We start from the raw sequence: 20,770 nt of genomic DNA on the forward strand, positions 1-20,770 counted from the left end.
TACTCAGCCATATCGTTGGGGGTAATTCACAGTGGCCAATTAACCTACCAACCCACATTGCTTGGGATGTAGGAAGAAACCTAGGTGGGCACAGGGAGAATATGCAGGGAGGACTGAACCCAACTCATTGGCATTGTGAGGCAGCAACACTACCAGCTGCACCTCTGTGCCATCCTGGGCTCACTACTCCAGATGACAAGTTATGCCATAAGAGCGCCAATCTGCACCAAACACTCACGACAAAGAAATAGATTGTGATTGAAATTGTTAAGAACACCATAAACTTCCTTAGGAACTTCAATGATGGGTAAACAACCAGAAGTTACAGAACAAAGCCAAATACCAATAAAAAGCTACCAGCTTCTATGCAACTATTATACTAACAGTTATAGATCTGAGACATTTCAGATTTGCCACAATTCATAAAGGAAACAACAAGCTTGATCCAATATCTTTGGATTCAAGTATGGCTTTCAAAATGGAATTTTTGGCTTGGTAATTGATAGTAAAATAAATGGAGTGGAATTTGGAAGATGCAATGGGATGGAACTTCCAGAGGACTCTACAAAGAGTTGGCACAAAATAAATGGGCCAAATGGCCTCCATTTTTACTGTATTGACTTTAACGACTATAGTGATCTTATTTTGACTGAAAAAGCAGAACAAAATAGATCAGTGGCATAGGCACAGGGTTCCTATTCACTCATTGCACAAGTTGTCCTAAATTTTAGTAAGTGATCTCAACCCATGGTGGAAATGAGTGGTCCAAAACTCCAGTAAACATTTCAGAAGTGTGATTGATTGAGTGAAATTAGAGAACTAACTGCATCAAACTGGAAAATATAACTGACCTCATGAGATCATTTGCAGTCCATAACCACATCCATGAGGAATGAATAACATGCAGATTGTAAATTGTTACAATTAAATTAACTTAATTAGGTTTTTTTTTAATTAGCGGTGACAATTTATAACTTTTAAACAAATTTTACACTCAAAAAGATGATACCTCACTCATCTCATTAAAATCCAAGAGTGTCATATCCTAGGTATGTTTTTTCATTGAAGCTCCCTGCGGCAAGGCAGCAACTGAACTAAACCATCCAACCTTCCTTGTGAAAAATACAAAAATAAACATTTTATAGAAAGCAAGATTAAATGAAAAATACTCACTCCTTGCTCATCCAATTTCATGAGCTGGTCTGTAACTTTTGGGGTATTCAGGCCCAGTCTCAGACAATTAACACTGAGTTCTGGTACAGCAAATTCAAGTACTTCTTTCATAGGTATACCTCTAGCTGTGCCATGCTTGGCTGTCGAAGGAACTGCATCTTCCAACACAGAACCTCGTAAAGTAGTCAGCTGGAAAACAACATCAAACGAGATTTTATATTGCTGTCAACCCCTGTGCCTTCGATTATTTACTCAGAGAGTTACATTGGCTCAAGTTTTGTGTTCAATTTTCAGTCTATGTTTTGCTGGGCAAACTCAATGAACACTATACCACAGCAGTGAAAATAGGAAAATCAACCAGGGTTCCCACTTCAGATTATTTCCAAATGTCTTGTTATAAATATCCATACATGAACATAAAGTTACAAGTTACCATCATTTAGAGGCAAACCATCATGAAAAGACTGAAAGAGGCATCATGAGCCAGATAAGAAACCATGCTTTAGCTATGAAAAATGATTTAATGATCTTGAATGCATGTATGGAAGGTTTTTAAACTTTCCTTTCATAGACATTATTGGCCTCCAAATTGGAATCAAACTCTCTCAAGAATAGTTGAGATGAATTGAGACTGTGGATATAAAGCAAACAAAGTAGATAAAACAAAAGGATATTTGCTGTCCTATCTCAAAATTAATGAAATGCTTTTAGGATTTCTATTAATTGATATGAATCTAAATGATGAACTCAACATAATGTTTTGCTAGAAATTGTACATGCAGAATTTTCAATGTCATAGAGTTGGTAAAGATACTGCATAATCAGGTAAAATTACAGATCTATTTCAGGCCAGAATTCTATTGGATAATGCCAGCACCCAACAATTTCAGTCTGAGATTTTTTAGGTCCCAGGTTCTACAGCACCAATGGGAATTCATCATGCAAATATTTTAAAAGTAAGATGTAAAATATGGGGAAGTTTAGTATCCAGTAGCTCTGTTTCTAACTACTTTGATCACACCTAGAGTACAGCATACTGTGCAGAAGTCTTGGGTACATGTATATATAGCTATGGTGCCTAACACTTTTGCACAATACTGTATTTGTTAAGTTGGAATGGAGAGAGTGAGATCGCAAATCTGGCAGGAGCAAAGGATATCAAGAATGGCAAAGGTGGAGTGCTACAGGAAGGGTGTGGGGCAGGTGGTAATAAAGAATGCCAGGGATGTGGGCTGCTGTGGGTGCAGACAACCTCAACCCTAAGATACCAGGCAAGGTAATTTGATTCAAACAACTGGTTTATTGATCAACACACACAAAATGCTGTAGGAACTCAACAGGCCAGGCAGCATCTATGAAAAGAGTAAACAGACGATGTTTCTGGCCAAGACCCTTCACCACTCCTGAAGGTCTCTCTGGTGCTTCCTGCTCCCTCCCCTTTTCCTAACCATGACTCCCTTCTCTCTGCCTCCTTCGATTTTCAGTCCACCATATCAGAATCAGTTTATAATCATTCATGTCATGATATGTATCTTTTTTTGGTGGGAACAGTACTGTGGAAAAGTCTTAGACACCCTAGATATATATATATATATGCACCTTTTGACTTTTGCACAGTACTGTAGCTCTGGGCACTTAATGAGGGTTAGACTTCAGTTCAACTTAAGACAGTTAAGAGAAGGTCAACTGGTATGCTGAAGGCTTTGTTTTGTGAGGAGTAACAGTCTCTGTTTAATGGAGTTGAAAAGAATGAGTGGTAGCTTTACTGAAACATGTAAAGATTTATAGGGGACTTTACAGTTTCGGAATAAGGTATTGCCAACTTAACATGGAGATACGAGGGAATTTTCTTCTTGAACAACTGAAAATTGCTGGATCTTGCTTTAAACTGTAGGACGTTCAGTCCTTGAATATATTGAAGCTACGGACAATCGATCAGATTATGGGAGGACAGGCAGGAAAATGGAGCTGAGATTATCATCACATCAGCTGTAACTTTATTGAAAGTTGACACAGGGTTAAGGTGTTGCATGGCCTCTCTTAACTAATGTAATACTCTGGCTTAAGACTATACTTTATTTTATTAATACAGTTATGCTGTTGGATATTTTATTTTCTGCAGATTTTCTCAAAATGTAATGTTTCATTAATTGCATTATATAATAGAGCATTTCATTTTTGCTGCTTAAAATTAAAATACATTTTAACTTTACAAGTTAGCCTTATTAAATTAGCTAATAGGATTTGTCTTCTTAACATCTTTTTCTCCCCCCCAAGAGAGCGTGTGGGAAAAGAACAAGGATAGCCATTTTCAAGAGAGAGCCTGGGATCGGGGAAGAAGAACGGTGGAAAATGGAAATGGAAAACAAATATAGTATAAGTGCACGGTAAAATGCTTAAAGAATTAGAATTTGAAAGGGCAGATACTGACGTCAGAGAATCATGCAGGCTTTGATTTCATGAAGAACGTGGACTGAACTTTTAGTAAGCTATCTTTGACTATTAAAGGTGTGTAATGACTAAAAATAGGAAAATATATAGTAGGAACAAATAAAAATAATTAATATGGATTTGAACTTCTAGAACAGGGGTTCTCAACCTTTTGTATGTCATGGAACTCTACCATTAACCATGGACCCCAGGTTGGGAACTGCTGTGATGGTCTTCAATAAGATGTCATTCAAGAGGTTATAAAACAAAATTAGAGCACTCGGGATTGGGGATGACCTACTGATGTGGATTGTTAAATGGGAACAAGTAGATTCTTTTGAACTAGGGCTGAGATTAATAGGATGTGCAAGGAGAGTTGCAGAAGCCCAAGTTCATTACAGTCTAGAACAATGGCTAAGATGAGAGGATGAAATGTAATAAATTAAAGCAATTGATGATACAAAATCTGTGTGACAATGTGGATTATGAGTACACTGAGAAACTAACAGCATGGGCAAAGACATAGCAGACGGAAGATGAAATTGAAAAATATAAGGTCATTGTTTTTGGCACAAAATATGGAAATGGAAGTAAACGATGAAGATGGTAAATATATTGCTTTTTATTGCAAAAGGATTTGAAAACTAAATTAATAAAGCCCTACTACTATTAGAAAAGCCCCTAAGATTTAGAATACAGTGCACAGGTATGATCAATCTATAGGAACTATACTTGCGAGGAGGCAACAAGAGTTTGCCAGACTGAAATCACAAAAGAATCTGCTGGAAATCTGCAGATGCTGAAATCGAGAGAAACACATACTAAATGCTGGAGGAACCCCGTAGATCAGGCAACATCTATGGAAATTAATAAACAGTTGATGCTTCATGCAAGACCCTTCATCAGGACTCTGAAGGTTAAACATTTGAATAGCAAAGCTGAAATGGGAGCTGTCTTTCCCTATGCATTTTTTTATTGTGCAAGATTATTTCCAATAAACAGTCCAAAAAAGCTTTCTATTGTATTCTGAACTATGTAGGAACCCACACTGGAAGATAAATGTTGGCTCAGCTATTAAGGAATAACTTATGCTCTAGATTTGTTGCATCAGTTCACTTGAAAGCAATTGTATGGTTTTCTGAAGATTTATTGTTTTTTTTAAAAGAAAACTACAATTAAAATTCACTATTCAAAAATCTACATCCAATGCCAACTTCACAGTTTCTAAAATGTACTATAACCATGAAATGCATTATTTTTCATTAGAGAAATGGGCTGTGAAGCTACTAATGCTCTTGCAACTTCCTGATCAAGTACAGTCTAAAGCTGATTGTGATTTGAGAAATTGGGCTTCATCTAAACCAGTGTTTGCCAAACTTGTTTTTTTAAGCACAATGCCCCCCTAAAGCAACTTCATACTTGCAACACCCCTCTTAGGCACAGTGTACTTGCCAGCACCCCTGTTGAGTAAAACTATGTCTACCATATGCTAACATGAGAAAAATGATTCTGCTTCAAATTTTTATTTGTCTTTAAACTTAGCTTACACAGCAGCTGTATGCTATATGCAGCTTCAATGTTGATGTGATCCTTGAACTTGATGGATTTTAGCAAGAGTTGAAATATCAAGTTCAAATTGTGACAGCAAAAGCCCCAGGTCCCCATGTGTAACAACGTTCAAGCGGTTTCTGTTTTTGAGTTCGGGTTTCACTGTACTCAAGCCTCTTTCAACAAAGTAGGAGGATGGAAATGCAATGATAAGTAGTTTAGCTCTTCTCCAAAGACTTGGAAACTTCATATGACAATGTAGCTACAGTATCACTAAAGCTGACATTTTTGAAAAACATTCTTGCTTCTTCATCATTCTGCATTTTGATAATTTTTTTACAAGCTCTCTTCCTGTTCTTCCATCTTGCAAAGAAATGGGTTAATAACCCAGTCCGTAATTTCCAGATTGTTCAAACCTTTCAATCGATTCTGAAAATCCTTCTTCAGTGACTGCAGGTGTAAGCAATACTCTTGCAAATCACTGTGTGTGAAAGAGAGTGCCATATTTTCCATGCAGGTAAGCTGTGAGAACATTCTTCTCCCAATCACAAACAAGAGAAAATCTGCAGATGCTGGAAATCTGAGCAACACACACAAAATGCCAGAGGAACTCAGCAGGCCAGGCAGGATCTAGGAAAAGAGTATAGTCGATGTTTCTGGCTGGAACCCTTCAGCAGGACCCAGTTTTATTCTCCCAATGTTTTGCTTATATATTTCCAATTTTCCTGTAATAGTGGACACTGCACTCTTTGACTAGATTAAATTGAAGTCCTCACCTTGCAGTTTCATATTTAGAATGCTCATTTTGTCATACAGATCAGCTAGGTATGCCACATTTCCATGTAGAAATTTAATCTTATTTCCCAAGTTCTTGTCCACTTTGAACAAAAATTCAACCACCATGTCAAAAAGATCAAAGAAGCGTTTTAAACAGCAGCCTTTTGACAGCCAACTTACTTCAGTGTGAAGAAACAAATGTTCAAATGTTTCATTGTTAACTGGCAAAATATTCTGCTATTTAATGGATGAGCTTTAATTTTGTTGATAGCAGATATTACAAGAGTCAAGCCTGAAAAATGCCACTGGCTGAAGTTTTTGGCTGTGAGATGTTGACGATGAATTACACAATGGAATTTCTCCTTTCATAAATGCCACTAAACCAGCATGGTGACCTGTCAGATATGATGCTCCATCTGTTGCACAAAAAAATCATGTTCCTATTCAGAATATTTTTATCTTCAATACACATTTTCAACTCATCATAGATTAATTCTCCATTAATATTTATTTTTAACTTTTTACAAAAGAATTTCTTCATAAAAACTTTTCCATTTTGATAAATGGTACATATGCCATTAGCAATGCCTTGAGGTTTTGTAAGTTGACTCAACCAGCTGTATCCCAAATTCTCCTTTTTGTAATTCTGTGCTTAGTTGATACTCAGTCTTCACTCATTTCGTCAATGTGACAAGCGACAGAGTTATTACTCAGAGCAATTGATTTAAAAATACTGGCATCCATTTTGAGAACAGTGGTGAGCACTTCTGATACAGCAAGCATTATTAATCTATTATTAATTGTATGAGATTTTCCACACTTTGCTATCATTTTGGAAATGTTATAAGAAGCAATGAGACCACTAACAAAGTCATTTATAGCTTTCTTGGCAAATGATGAGTGCCCAAAGGTTTTCAAATGCTTCTTTCATCTTCTAGAACTGAGTAACACCATTTCAGGTGGCTTTTATGGAAGTGTTCCTGCAATCCTGATAGTTTCATAGCTTCATTAGACAGTACAGTGTTACAAATAAGACACATGGGGCATTGCTGATCTGACAGGAATGGAATAAAGCTGTACTCCGAATACCTAACATTGTATTGATGCACTTTCTGTAGTTTCTGTTTCTTCGCAGGATTAGAATTCAAGGCTTCACTGCCATAAGACTCATAGAGATTGTGCTATACATATTTATCCATCATTAGCAGGGCAAAATTAAAATCAAACATTAACATAAACTGGAAATGCCTATTGGAAGTTGACAACAGCAGTGAGTTGATGTGGTCAGCCAGGTTTCATGCCTCAAGTTAGGGTGCCACTTACCACACCCCCAAGAATCTTGAACACACCCTGGATGACTTCCGTTTCCCTTATGCCCCTTACTGCCCCTGTTGGGAATCTCTGATCTAATACATTTACTTGTGAATGAAATGTAGGCTGAAGGTGACATCCTTCTGGTAGTCAGTGTTTCTGGCATGCAGCTGAAAGGTATGAGTAATTATAAGAAAACAGTCATCAAGTCTTTGGTTGAGAATCTAAAAATCATCACTGCGATATTCAGCATTGGTGCCTGAAGGTACTGCACTACTGTATTACTTCACATTCTCCTCATTACAACCAATGATATGTTCATCAATTCTATCACGCTGGATTTAAAACAAGCAAAACACTGTTTAAAACTTGATGCTTAGTGCTTAGACTACAATCAGATTAATGCAATATAATTTACTGAAATCCAAGTTGGCCTTCACTTATAAGCATGGACAAAGGCAATCAACATGAGGGTTTCACATTTCAATGGTGATATAAACCACAAATATCTCATTAGATTCAAAATTGAGTGGTGAAGACATCAATTCTAAGGGTATAATTAGCAAAGATATTGTAGGACCCCCTCAAAAACTCCACTAAACATGTCAGTTTTCATATCAGACATGGGCATGTTTTCATTTTTCTCAAAACCAAAAAAAATCTTTGTTTTTTACTGTACTGAACAAATCTTTTCAAAGCTCAAGTACAAAGTAATCTTTTTTTTAATCAAAGTGCATACATGTCACCATATACAACCGTCAGATTTATTTTCTTGTGGGCATTCACTGTAAATACAAGAAATACAATAGAATCAATGAAGACTCGCTCAGAAGACAGACAAACTGCCAATGGGCAAAAGACAACAAACTGTGCAAATAGAAAAAGGAAAAATAATAGTAAATAAATAAGCAGTAAATAAATACATATTGAAAAGCTGAGATGATGAGTCTTTGAAAATTAATCCATAAGTTGTGGGAACAGTTCAGTGATGGGGCAAGAGAAATTATCCCCTTTGGTTCAAGAGCCTGATGGTTGAGGTGCAATAACTGTTCCTGAACCTGGTGGTGTGAGTCCTGAGCCTCCTGTATCTTCTTCCTGATGGCAGTGGCTAGAAGACAGAATGCCTTGGATGGTGGGGTCCTTGATGATGGATGCTGCTTTCCGGCAACAGCGCTGTGTAGATGTGTTCAGTGGTGGTGAGGGCTTGGTCATGATGGACTGGGTCATATCCACTACTCTCTGTAGGATTTTCTGTTCAAGGGCATTGGTGTTTCGACTGTAATACACCTAATCAATATACTCTCCAATGCAGATCTGTAGAAGTTTGTCAAACTTTTAAAAGTCTATCAAATTTTTAGATGTTATGACAAATTCTTGCCATCTTCAGAAGTTTTCTGATGACTCTGCCATAGTTGGATGCATCAGCAAGGGAAATGAGGCCGAGTACAGAGCTACGGTGGGAAACTTCGTCACATGGTGCAAGCAGAATCATCTGCAGCTTAATGTGAAAAAGACTAAGCAGCTGGTGGTGGACCTGAGGAGGGCTAAGGTACCGGTGACCCCTGTTTCCATCCAAGGGGTCAGTGTGGACATGGTGGAGGATTACAAATACCTGGGGATACGAATTGACAATAAACTGGACTGGTCAAAGAACACTGAGGCTGTCTACAAGGAGAGGCAGAGCCATCTCTTATTTCCTGAGGAGACTGAGATCCTTTAACATCTGCCAGATGATGCTGAGGATGTTCTACGAGTCTGTGGTGGCCAGTACTATCATGTTTGCTGTTGTGTGCTGGGGCAGCAGGCTTGGGGTAACAGACACCAACAAAATCAACAAACTCATTCGTAAGGCCAGTGATGTTGTGGGGGTGGAACTGGACTCTGACGGTAGTGTCTGAAAAGAGGATGCTGTCCAAGTTGCATGCCATCTTGGACAATGTCTCCCATCCACTCCATAATGTACTGGTTAGGCACAGGAGTACATTCAGCCAGAGACTCATTCTACCGAGATGTAACACTGAGCGGCATAGGAAGTCATTCCTACCTGTGGCCATCAAACTTCACAACTCCTCCCTCAGAGTGTCAGACACTCTGGCCAATAGGCTGGTCCTGGAGTTATTTCCACTTGGCATGATTAACTTATTATTATTTAATTATTTATGGTTTTTATATTGCTATATTTCTACACTATTCTTGGTGCAGCTGTAATGAAACCCAATTTCCCTCTGGATCAATAAAGTTTGTCTATCTGTCTGTCTGAAATTGTTGCAAACTCCTAAGTAAAGGCGCCACCGTGCTTTCTTCATAATTGTACTTACACACTGGGCCCTGGACAGATCCTCTGAAATGATAACTCAGAGGAATTTAAAGTTGCTGACCATCTCCACCTCTGATCCCCTGATGAGGACTGGCCATGAGACCTTCAGTTTTCTCCTCCTGAAGTCAATAATCAGCTCCTTGATCTTGCTGACATTTAAGTGAGAAGTTGCTGTTGTAGTACCACTCCAGCCAGATTTTTATTCTCCCTCCTATATGCTGATTAAGATCACCTATGATAAGGTTTATGATACAGGTGTCATCAGCAAACTTAAATATGGCACTGGAGTTACGTTTAGCCTCAGATTCATAAGTATAATGTGAGTACAGCATGGGAAAAAGCTCACAGCCTTCTGTGGCACCTGTGGTAATGAAGACTGTGGTAGAGATGTTGTTGCCAATCCAAAATGACTTAGCTCTGCAAGTGAGGAAATTGAGAATCCAGTTGCACAAGGAGGTATTGAAGCTCCTGGAGCTTATTGATTAGTTTTGAGGGTATGGTAGTATTCAATGCCAAGCTGCAGTCAATGAAGAGCATCCAGAAGCTACAGAGTTGAGTGAAGAGCCAATGAAATGGCATACGCCGTGGACTTATTGTGATGGTAGACAAATTGTTGTGAGGACACATTTGTCTATAACCACGTTTATAAAGTCTGTGATAACCATGGTATATTCATTCAGATCCTCTGATGAGTTCTCAAACAGGACCCAGTCCATTGGCACAAAGCAACCACATAGCTGCTCCGCAGCCTCCTGCGACCACCTCTTTGCTGTTGTCCTTACCACTGGAGTTTTGTCTCTGCCTGTTTGCAGGTAGGAAGAGGACAGCCAAATGATGAGTCTGGCACACATTTAATCATAAGAAATTAGTACTGCTGCTCAGGCGTGTTCAGTGGTGTGCTGAAGGATACATTTGTCTCATCTGTTCTAACTGCATCCATGACAGCAATTAAAAGCAGACGCAAGACCTTGAATGTGCTATTAAATACTCATGTTTTAAAAATAATCAGGAAATATTTTAGTAAAAAATTGACAACTTCAGATAACTCAAGTTTCAACACTTTTCAATTACATCACAATTTTTCACACCATGCAAGATGGTTATTGTTCATGACTTTTATATGTAAGACTGGAAATAATCTTCGCAGCAAGAGCAATTTATAAACAGGAGCAGCAATTTATCACAGTGGAATACATGCACAATTTTTCACATTCACTATAGGCAAGGCAATTTGCTAACCAAAAAACTGCAAATTCTCATAAAAAGTCCCAGGAGCAGTAAAAATACAGCTTGTATGTGGACAATAAATTACTAGCTGCAGAAAAATTACTTTCCAAGTAAAAAATGTTATTAGTTTAATGGAAATAAATCAGAAATGGTTTTCAATCACAATTGCCTATTTTGGTGTAAGTGGATTGAGCCTGAAAAGTTCTGCCAAATGTCATCAACACTGAACCAATAGAGAATTTTGATTTTATTTTTGGCCTCTTTTCACATAATTCAAGATGGCAATAATTGATGAGATCTCACTTTTTCGCAACAGTAAGGCCTTTTAGAATGGGTAACATGGTGTTCTTTAGCTAAATTGCTATCTAAGTTCTCATGGTAGAAAAGGAGTCATTGGTACATTTATTGTCTTGACTCAGTCTTCTTTTGTTTCAGTGTTTTCTTTGTAATTATAAGTGAAAGAAAGCAAATGACTGCATAATGTAGAATCTGTTAGCAGTTCAATGGAATTGGGCTCCAAGTGAATACCGTGGACTGGAACAGCAAGTTGGTTGCAGCATGCCAAAATCACTTCAGTGTCAGCTTCACATAATTGACATCACACCTGTCTCAGTGAGGTTGCTGGCTAAAACTTCATGCAACAATTTCAATATGTGATACATACAGGTGAAACAAAATTGGCCATTCAGGGCACAATTCTTCTGATAATTCCCATATCCCCCAGGTAGCGCCTCTGTTTGAAGCTACATTGCTTCAAGTGCCGTCTTTTAGCCATGGGGTTATACACCGCCTTAAAATGCCGTTAAAATTCTACCAGTACTATTTGCACAATTAGCAAGGAATTTGCAGCAAATTCCTGTCAACACCTCTTCCTTCAAGCAAAAGATCTGTCATCGATACTTACTTGTTTTCTATTTCTGAAAGGAATATTGGTTGCTCTTATATGACAAAGTAGTTGCCACAGCTCCTTTGCACAAGATTTTCTTCAAGACAACCGGGTCATGGTGAAATGATAGCTTAACATCAAAAATCTGCAAACTTCAAGAATATTATGCACATGCTACTGGAATTTGGGAGAACTCTTGGAGGTTGGTACTTAATTCTGCTTTTTCTTTCCTGTTTCTGATTTCCATCATCTGCTCTATTGCTTGAAATTTGAGAATACAAACTTAACTTTTTTTGAAAAACTTGATTGTTTAACATCCACGGTAAACAACTGCAAATATATGCAACAGAACTTTCACTTCAATTGGAAATAGACAGATACATTTCTCTCACCTCACTTGTTCTCAGGATGATTCGATAGTTGTACTGAGGTCCATGCTCTTTACTGTCCTCCAGTTTTTCCCGTCTAATGCTTACTGCCACAGGACCCAAATTTTCATCCACCCCAAAGTAGTTTGAGTGTTCTGTAGAAACATCAGTCAGTTAAAAATTTCATCTATTACTTGTGCAGAAATCCAGATATAAAATTAGCACTAGCAAAATTCCAGTACCACATAACTGCAATTGTCACTTGAGGAGAGTCATTCTTGGTGCACAGCACAATCATTTAACAGTACAGTAACATTTACCATCTGGTCATAAATCAGTGGCAAAACTTTAAATTGTGACTATTAGCTATTATTTTGACGACTGTGTCCATTCTTATTGGAGGCCATGCTCTTGTCTTGTTCCTACCATTGGTCAGAAGGCTACACAATACCAGCTTCAAGAAAAGTTATACCCTATAATACCAGGCCTCTGAACCAGCATTGATAACTTCACTCACCACAATTTTGAACTGATCACACAATCAACAGTCTTAACTTCCAAAGACTCCACAACTTATGTTCTCTGTATAATTCTTTAGTATTTGCACATTTGTTGTTTGTCAGTCTTTACATGTAGGTTTACATAAATTCTATTTATTTTCCTGTGAATGCCTGCAACAAAATGAATCTCAAAGTAGCATATGGTAACATGTACGTACGTACTCTGATAATACATTTACCTTGACTATGAAGCATAGTCATAGACTTACCATCACAAGGAGGCAGAAGTGATCTACTGCATTTTAAATCATTTGTATAGCAGCTCATTCAAACTAGCATTTCTTCCCAGCTTTCCATCCACAGACCAAGGCCCCAACTTGAAAACAATTTTCATCAATGCACATACCACTAATGATTACATTTCCCTGCAGGTTTCACCATTTATCCTGAAGAAAGTTGGTTGGAAGTGGACTAAGTGAAATTGTTAATGGTCTTTCCTTTAGAATAGAAGAGGAAGATGATAACATGATGAGAGAAAGACAGATAGAAGTGTTTTTGACTTAAATTCACCTCACAATCATTTCACTTTGCCTAAGACTGGGAAATCCCAGTCAAACTCAGAACCATCACCATAACAAGAGTGCTTTTCTGCTTTAATGCCCATAACTGAAATTTGGAATGTAACTGTTGCAGCTTCCACAGCAGCAGACTCCATCCAGCATTTCATTTCCTAGTGCAGTCTGAGTGAAGTAATTTCTTATTAGCTAATCTCAACGGCCAGAATCCACAGATTAAGCATACAGAAAACTGATTTATTTCTCTCCGGAGCACAGAAGAAAAGCTAGTATTGAAAGCTAAAATTTGCAAATACTGTAATGAAAATTACATATACACATGTAAAATATCACAAGATGTTTTGCAGATATACAAGGCAAGGAAAATGAAAACCTGGCCAAAAGATTAAGTAGTATAACCAAATATCTTGTCAGAGAGTTTGGTACAAAGAAGGGCCTAACTAACATAAGGCCCAAACTAATACATTTCTTGACATCTGATTACCTTTCTGAAATATTCGGCTCTTGAAGCAAATCACCATTCTCCATCTTCCCCATATGCCAAACATCCCCAGAGCCCAAAAAGAGGCATTTGCAAGGCTAAAGGAAGAACAAAGGAATGGGACTGGTTGTACTGCACTTTTAAACAGCATCGGCAGGGAAATTCTGCTTATTCAAATTTGATGCCCTTTCTGGCAGTGGAGGAAAGTTAAAATCAAACCCTTTTTCAACGATTTGTGGTAAGAAATCACAGGTTTGCAACTATTGCCCAGCCTTGACAAATTGAAGCATTGGTTACACAAAGAGGACTAACCTCATAATAAGATGTTATGGAGAGAGTACCGGTATGTGAAATAGGTAAATTTAGCACATTTTTTCCCTCTGAGCACAACTGCCGCTTAGGTATGCTGTACTTTTAAGTTGAAGATATTGATTTCTCCTCTGCATAATGTCAGCCATGGGAAGAAGCTCGAGACTAAGGGAAGAGATCTAAAATAGAGCATCTTTTTGACGTAAGGTCTGAAAGGTTAATCTCAGTAATTGTATCTGTTAGATGATATATTATTTTAAGAACTCTTCACTTAGATGATTTGCCCAAGGCTGTTACTACAATTATCTATAATGACAGCACACTTTCTTGCAAGATTTGAAGTACAGCATTTTCTTCCAGTTGACTGAAAAAGAAATTACATCTGTACAAGCATCAATCTAAAAGAAATTTCAACTTATCATATAGTGCTCCACAAAATACAGCCCACGGTAATGCTAAGCTGAATACCTGGTCAGGGCACAGTTAGCCGTGTGCATTACATAGCTGGCTTGGTACTTCAGGAAGAAATTTTCAATCACACTCTTCAACATTCCGCTATGGAATGCATAAAGACAGTTTGGATTCCGATTGATTGGCCCCCACTATGGAACAGTTTGGTATTATTCCTATGTAAAATTCAACAACTGAGTAATTTAAAGGATTTACTTTGCTAAATGTAAGATCCACAAAATGAATTCCAAATAAGGAGATTGATTATACATATCCTCTTTCACTGTGGCTATTTTTGTATTCTTAGGATCCTCCATTCTTTTTCAGCTGGTTTCAGGCTTTCTATGTCACTTGGCTGCCTACACATCTCAGATCTCCTTTTCATGCCGTCTCTCCCTCCACTTCCTCTGCAACTCAAAATATTTCTTTCTCTATCACTTCCAGACTTGACAAAGGACCAGTAACTCCAAGTGTGTTTTCATCTTGGCGTTGCCTGAAACACTTGGCTGAGTGTTTTCAGCATTTTTCATTTTCCAACAACTTCAATATTTGGATTTTGAACTCTCATGTGCTGTATAGACTGCTGAAGGGAAGGTGATCTGCCAAGTTGCTGTTGGTACAGCTTCACTCAGGAGGAAATCAAATTATTCCAAACTTGCAAGCAAAAGAGATCCATCTGGTGAAGTGCAAGGATAACAATAGTTGTGTTGCACAACTGTTCTGCAAGAAGCAGCAGACTGACAAACCCCTACTGAAAACCACTCATATGGATCTCAACAGCCCTGAACTTCACGAGAAGTTCTTACTGCTGTCACACCAACAGTGTTCTGATGGTCCAACTCCTCCTGGGTGATATGCCCTCTGAGCCTGAAGCACAGAAGATCTGGCAAAGATTCAGCAGCTTCATTCAGTCAACAACTCAGGGAGTAGGGTGCAGAAGAGATTCAAAAATCTTACATTACTTCTATTGGGTTTTAAGTTGATCAAGTGTTTTTAAAGTTCATTTTCAAACAGTTTTAATATTTAGTACTTCAATTTGTGTTAATGTTCAATAGCTTATTTTTGAATGTTTGTTAAAGTCATTCACTTTTTCTGACAGCTGGTAAGCCTGGGGGTACATCTTAGTCAGCCGCCAATTCTACACAGCGTCTCGCTGGTCAACAGCCAGCACTGGGATCAAGTTCCCATTGCAAAGCATTGTGGGAGAAACAAAAATATAATCATTATTAGCTTTTATAAATCTGGGTAACTTTTAATCTGCAGCTCTGAAGATACAGATAGGCTGGGTAGCAAGCTCAGATAGTGCATTTCTCAGACATAGCCCACTGGAACTGTCTCATGGGCTGGATCTACCTCAGCTTAATAAAATTATAGAATAAAAAACTAAATTGCAAAACATATTTGCACAAAGTAGAATATTCATCCTGGGGTGGAGTTTCAAGATGGCGACGTAAGCATCTGCCTTTTAGGCGCTCTTTATTTTTTTAACTATAATCACCCTTTAATTAGATCTTTTCGAACTTAATCATATGAGTTGCTACCTTTGATTGACCCTTTTTTCCTAAAATAATAGTTGATTTAATCTTGTCAAACCTAAAATGGCTACAAGTAAGAAATCGGCTAAGGATCCTGTATCCATCGACGCAATTTCTGGTCTTTTGGACATTAAACTGGATGTTAAATTTGCGGGTATGGAAGGTAAATTGGACAATAAACTGGATGCTAAATTTGCGGGTCTGGAAGGCAGACTAGAAGGTAAATTGGACAGTAAACTGTTAAGTTTGGAAAGGAGGATTACTACGAAAATATCCGATTTTGAAGGAGTTGTTAAATCGCTTGAAACTAAGTTTCAGTCGCAGGCGTTAGTGGTTCAGCAGCTTGGAAATAAGATCACGACTCTTGAACAATCAATTTGTGAAAAAGCACGTACAATTGAAGTGTTAGAGAAGAAGATAGAGTCGACTGCTAAAACTTTAGATCAGTATAAGTTTAAAATTACTGATCTTGAAAATCGTTCTCGCAGACAGAATTTGCGCATCATCGGAATTCCCGAAAAAGTTGAGTCCGGTGATTTAACTGAATTTTTCTCTAAATTACTGTGGGAAATTTTCGGTGGTGAAGGTTTGAAAAATGAACCTGTTATCGACCGCGCTCACAGAGTTGCGAGGCTTTCGTCTGTGTCTGATAAACCACGAGCGGTGATTGTTCGCCTTCATTATCCTCGTGAGAAAGAGCTTCTAATTCGGTTAGCTCGTAAAAAAGGTATGATCTCCTACCAAAATTACTCATTTCGAATTGTTGAGGACTATTCGTATGAAGTAATGAAAGCCAGGATCGCTTTTAAACCAGTGATGGCAGAGATTCATTCGATTGGATTTAAACAAGCTTTAATGTATCCAGCGAAGCTTAGAATGGTGCTGCCCGACAACAGTTTACACTTTTTTAACACTCCTGAAGAAGCGAAGAAATTTGTTGAAGAATATCGATCCTCTAGTGCAACTTGAACTATGAGTTACATTGAAGATTTTTTTTTGGAGAGAGGATGCCATTTCATTTTAAGTTTTAACCCTGGAAGTTGGGTTATAACTTTTTATTTTGAACTATGGGTCTGGGTCTTTTTTTTTACTACTATTATTATTGCTTATAGATGCTGTTTTAATTTTTATAATATCCTTTTTTATACACGTTGTATTTTGTAAAAATGAATTATTTTTTCAAAATGTCGTTTCTTCTTCCCATAAGTCTTTACTTTTTATAAGCGTTTATTTGCTTGCCTGTATTTAGAAATGGAACAAAGGCTTTGAATTCTTTTTTTTTTAGTCTTTTTTTTTTATATATGTTGTAGTGTCTATTAAATCTTTTTTTTTAAAAAAAAATTCTATTTTGATAACTTTTTTTTACTAAATTTTCTTATTAGATTGCTGAATTTATATTCATATTTTGTAATATGGCTTTCTCAAAATGTCATTTCTTCTTCCCATAAGTCTTGGCTTGTGAAACGTCATCTTTGTATCTGAATATGGAATTTTTTTTTAAAGGTGTATCACATTTTTAAACTTTAATGTTCATTTTTTTTTATTAATGATTTTTCTGGTTTTACTATTTTAGTTTTTTTTTTGACTTGTCTGATATGTGTGTGTATGTGTATGTATATATATATATATATGTAGGTATATATATATATATATATATATATATATATATTTTTTTTTTTGCAACTCTATATTTTAATTAGGGTGTTATATAGTTTTTTCTTAAAAAAAATTTTCTTATGGAGCTGCCATCTTGAAATGGGGGTAATATTAGTATTAGTTTATGCGCCTGCCGCTTGGCTTTCTTTCAAAGGGTGGGGGGAGGGGGGAGGGATCTTTTTTCATGCTTTTGCTTTTTATTTTTTTGCTTTTAGTTTATGGGCTGACTTTAAATTGTTAATATTGTTGAGGTGTCAGGATCTCCGGTTGCTCCTGAATCAATTTTCCTTCTTCCTAAATTGTGGGTTATGTGTCTTTTTAACCTTTTATGATACACACAATTAATATTGGTATGATGGATAAATCTATTAACTTTATCTCGTGGAATACTAATGGTTTAAATCATCCGATTAAACGTAAAAAAATATTTAAAGTATTCCATAGATTGAACGCTAATATTATTTTTGCACAGGAGACCCATATTAGGAGGGAGGATAATCAACGTTTTTTTAGGTTCTGGAAAAGTCAACAATTTCACTCAAATTGTACCGCTAAAATTAGGGGTGTGTCTATTTTTATAGACGCCTCAATTTCGTTTACACATTATGAAATTATTTCTGATCCACAGGGTAGATTTTTGTTGATAACTGGTTCACTTTTTAATCGGAAAGTTGTTTTAGTTAATATTTATGCTCCAAACTTTGATTGTCCTGAATTTTTTAAACGTTTATTTACTTCTCTTCCTAATTTGAATGAATATATGTTGATTATGGGTGGAGACTTTAATTGTTGTTTGAATCCTTCGATGGATAGATCTAAACCTATTCGAACTCTTCCGAATAGATCAGCTTTACTTATTAATTCTTTTATGGTTGATTCTGGAATTACTGAAATATGGCGGTTTTTGAACCCTAAAGATAAAGAATTTTCATTTTTTTCACATGTATATCATAGTTATTCTAGAATTGATTATTTCCTTATTGATCATCGTTTATTAACAGATGTTATTGATTGTAAATACGATTCTATTGCTATTTCGGATCATGCGCCTTTGAAGTTATCTATTAAGATTCCGGACTCTTCTATCAATACTAGATCTTGGAGACTTAATGCTACTTTGCTTCAAGATCCAGAATTTATTACCTTCATAAAACAACAAATTGACTTATTTTTTTTCAACAAACTATAATGAAGAGATTGACAAAGGAATACTTTGGGACTCTTTCAAGGCTTTTATTCGTGGACAAATTATTTCATATTCCGCTGGTAAAAGAAAACAAAGATATTCAGATATAGCTTTATTGGTGGATAAAATTAAAGAAATTGATAAGATTTATTCCGTTACTCCTACCAAAGAACTTTATAAGAAGAGAGTTGAGCTTCAAATGGAACATAGTTTATTATTATCTTCTTCAATTGAGAATCAATTAATTAAGACTAGGGCTCAATTTTATATTCATAGTGATCGAACTGGTAAATTGTTAGCTAATCAATTAAAAGCTATTTCGACTAAGCGACAAATTATTAAAATTCGTAAACAAGACGGTAATTTAACTACTGATTATAAAGAAATCAATAACACTTTTCAAGATTTTTATAAATCTTTATATCAATCAGAATTTGACGGTGACCGGTTTACGATGGATAATTTTTTTAATAACTTGAATATTCCTAAACTGATAGATGAAGATTGTAGCTTGCTTGATGCTCCTATTTCTATGGATGAAATAAGAGAGGCTATCTCATCAATGAATTCAGGGAAAGCTCCTGGTCCTGATGGTTTTATTGTAGAATTTTTTAAAACTTTTTCTTTATTGCTTTCTCCTTGGCTATGTGAAATCTTTAATGATGCGTTTGTTAAGAAGAGATTACCTCAATCGTTTTATGAAGCTACTATCTCTCTAATTCTTAAAAAAGATAAAGATCCTACTTTATGTGCATCTTATCGCCCTATATCATTATTAAATGTAGACTCTAAGATTCTTACAAAAATTTTAGCCATTAGATTAGAAAAGGTATTACCACAGATTATTTCAGAAGATCAAACTGGTTTTATTAGGAATCGGTATTCCTTTTTTAATATTAGAAAATTGATTAACATAATTTATACTTCATCACCTACAACCCCAGAATGTGTTATCTCATTAGATGCTGAAAAAGCCTTTGATAGAGTTGAATGGACATATTTATTTAATGCATTGAGAAACTTTAATTTTAGTCCTAATTTTATATCATGGATTAAATTAATATATTATAAACCTGTTGCTTCTGTTCTTACAAATAACTATAGATCCTCTTTTTTTCAATTATCTCGTGGTACGAGACAAGGTTGTCCTTTAAGTCCTTTATTATTTAATATTGCATTAGAACCTTTAGCTATTGCTATTCGTGAGTCTCCTAATATTTTTGGTATTACCCGTAATGAGAAGTTATACAAATTATCGCTTTATGCTGATGATTTGTTGTTATATATTTCTAATCCTAGTAGGTCTATTCCTGCTATTTTATCCTTGTTGGCTCAATTTGGTAGCTTTTCTGGTTATAAGTTAAACTTAGATAAGAGTGAGTTATTCCCTTTAAACGCGCAAACTTTATTGAGTGATAGGATGCCATTTAAAGTTGTTACTGATAACTTTATCTATTTAGGTATAAAAATCACCAAGAAATATAAAGATTTATTTGGACTGAATTTTTTACCTATGCTTCATCAAATTCAGCAACTTACTACAAGATGGTCTCCCTTATTTTTATCATTAGTTGGTCGGATTAATGCTATTAAAATGATGATTTTACCGAAATTTTTATATTTATTCCAAGCTTTACCAATTTTTATTCCTAAATCTTTTTTTGATAATATTGATTCAAAAATTTCCTCATTTGTGTGGCAAAATAAAAATCCTAGGTTAAGCAAAAGGCAATTACAAAAGTCTAAAAAAGATGGTGGTCTAGCTTTACCTAACTTTAGATTTTATTATTGGGCGAATAATATTCGTAACCTAATGTACTGGAAACTAGATTTGGATTCACCTGTGTGCCCACAGTGGGTAAATTTGGAATGTAGTGAGGTTAAGGGATATTCTATATTTTCCGTTCTTGGTTCTTTTCTTCCTATTGATTTAGCCAAATTCAATAAACAGATATCTAACCCTGTTGTTAAACATACACTACGAATTTGGTTTCAATTTCGCAAATTCTTTAATCTGAAAAACTTTGCTCTGGACAGCCCT

At 36.3% G+C, this 20,770-nt stretch overlaps 1 protein-coding gene across 22 annotated transcripts in view; it reads right to left on the bottom strand.

Moving 5' to 3' along the window:
• Positions 1 to 20,770, bottom strand: part of sipa1l1 (signal-induced proliferation-associated 1 like 1) — a 392,549-nt gene that overhangs the window by 116,304 nt on the left and 255,475 nt on the right. For all 22 annotated transcript variants that reach the window (XM_059954480.1, XM_059954471.1, XM_059954439.1 and 19 more), the window contains 2 exons: positions 12,062 to 12,192; positions 1,174 to 1,362 (listed from right to left, as the gene is read on the bottom strand). In XM_059954480.1, the coding sequence (XP_059810463.1) occupies positions 1,174 to 1,362; positions 12,062 to 12,192 (320 nt within the window). The remainder of the gene's footprint in view (positions 1 to 1,173; positions 1,363 to 12,061; positions 12,193 to 20,770) is intronic.

Source organism: Hypanus sabinus, chromosome 2 (assembly GCF_030144855.1).
Source record: "Hypanus sabinus isolate sHypSab1 chromosome 2, sHypSab1.hap1, whole genome shotgun sequence".
NCBI classification, from domain to species: Eukaryota; Metazoa; Chordata; class Chondrichthyes; order Myliobatiformes; family Dasyatidae; genus Hypanus; species Hypanus sabinus.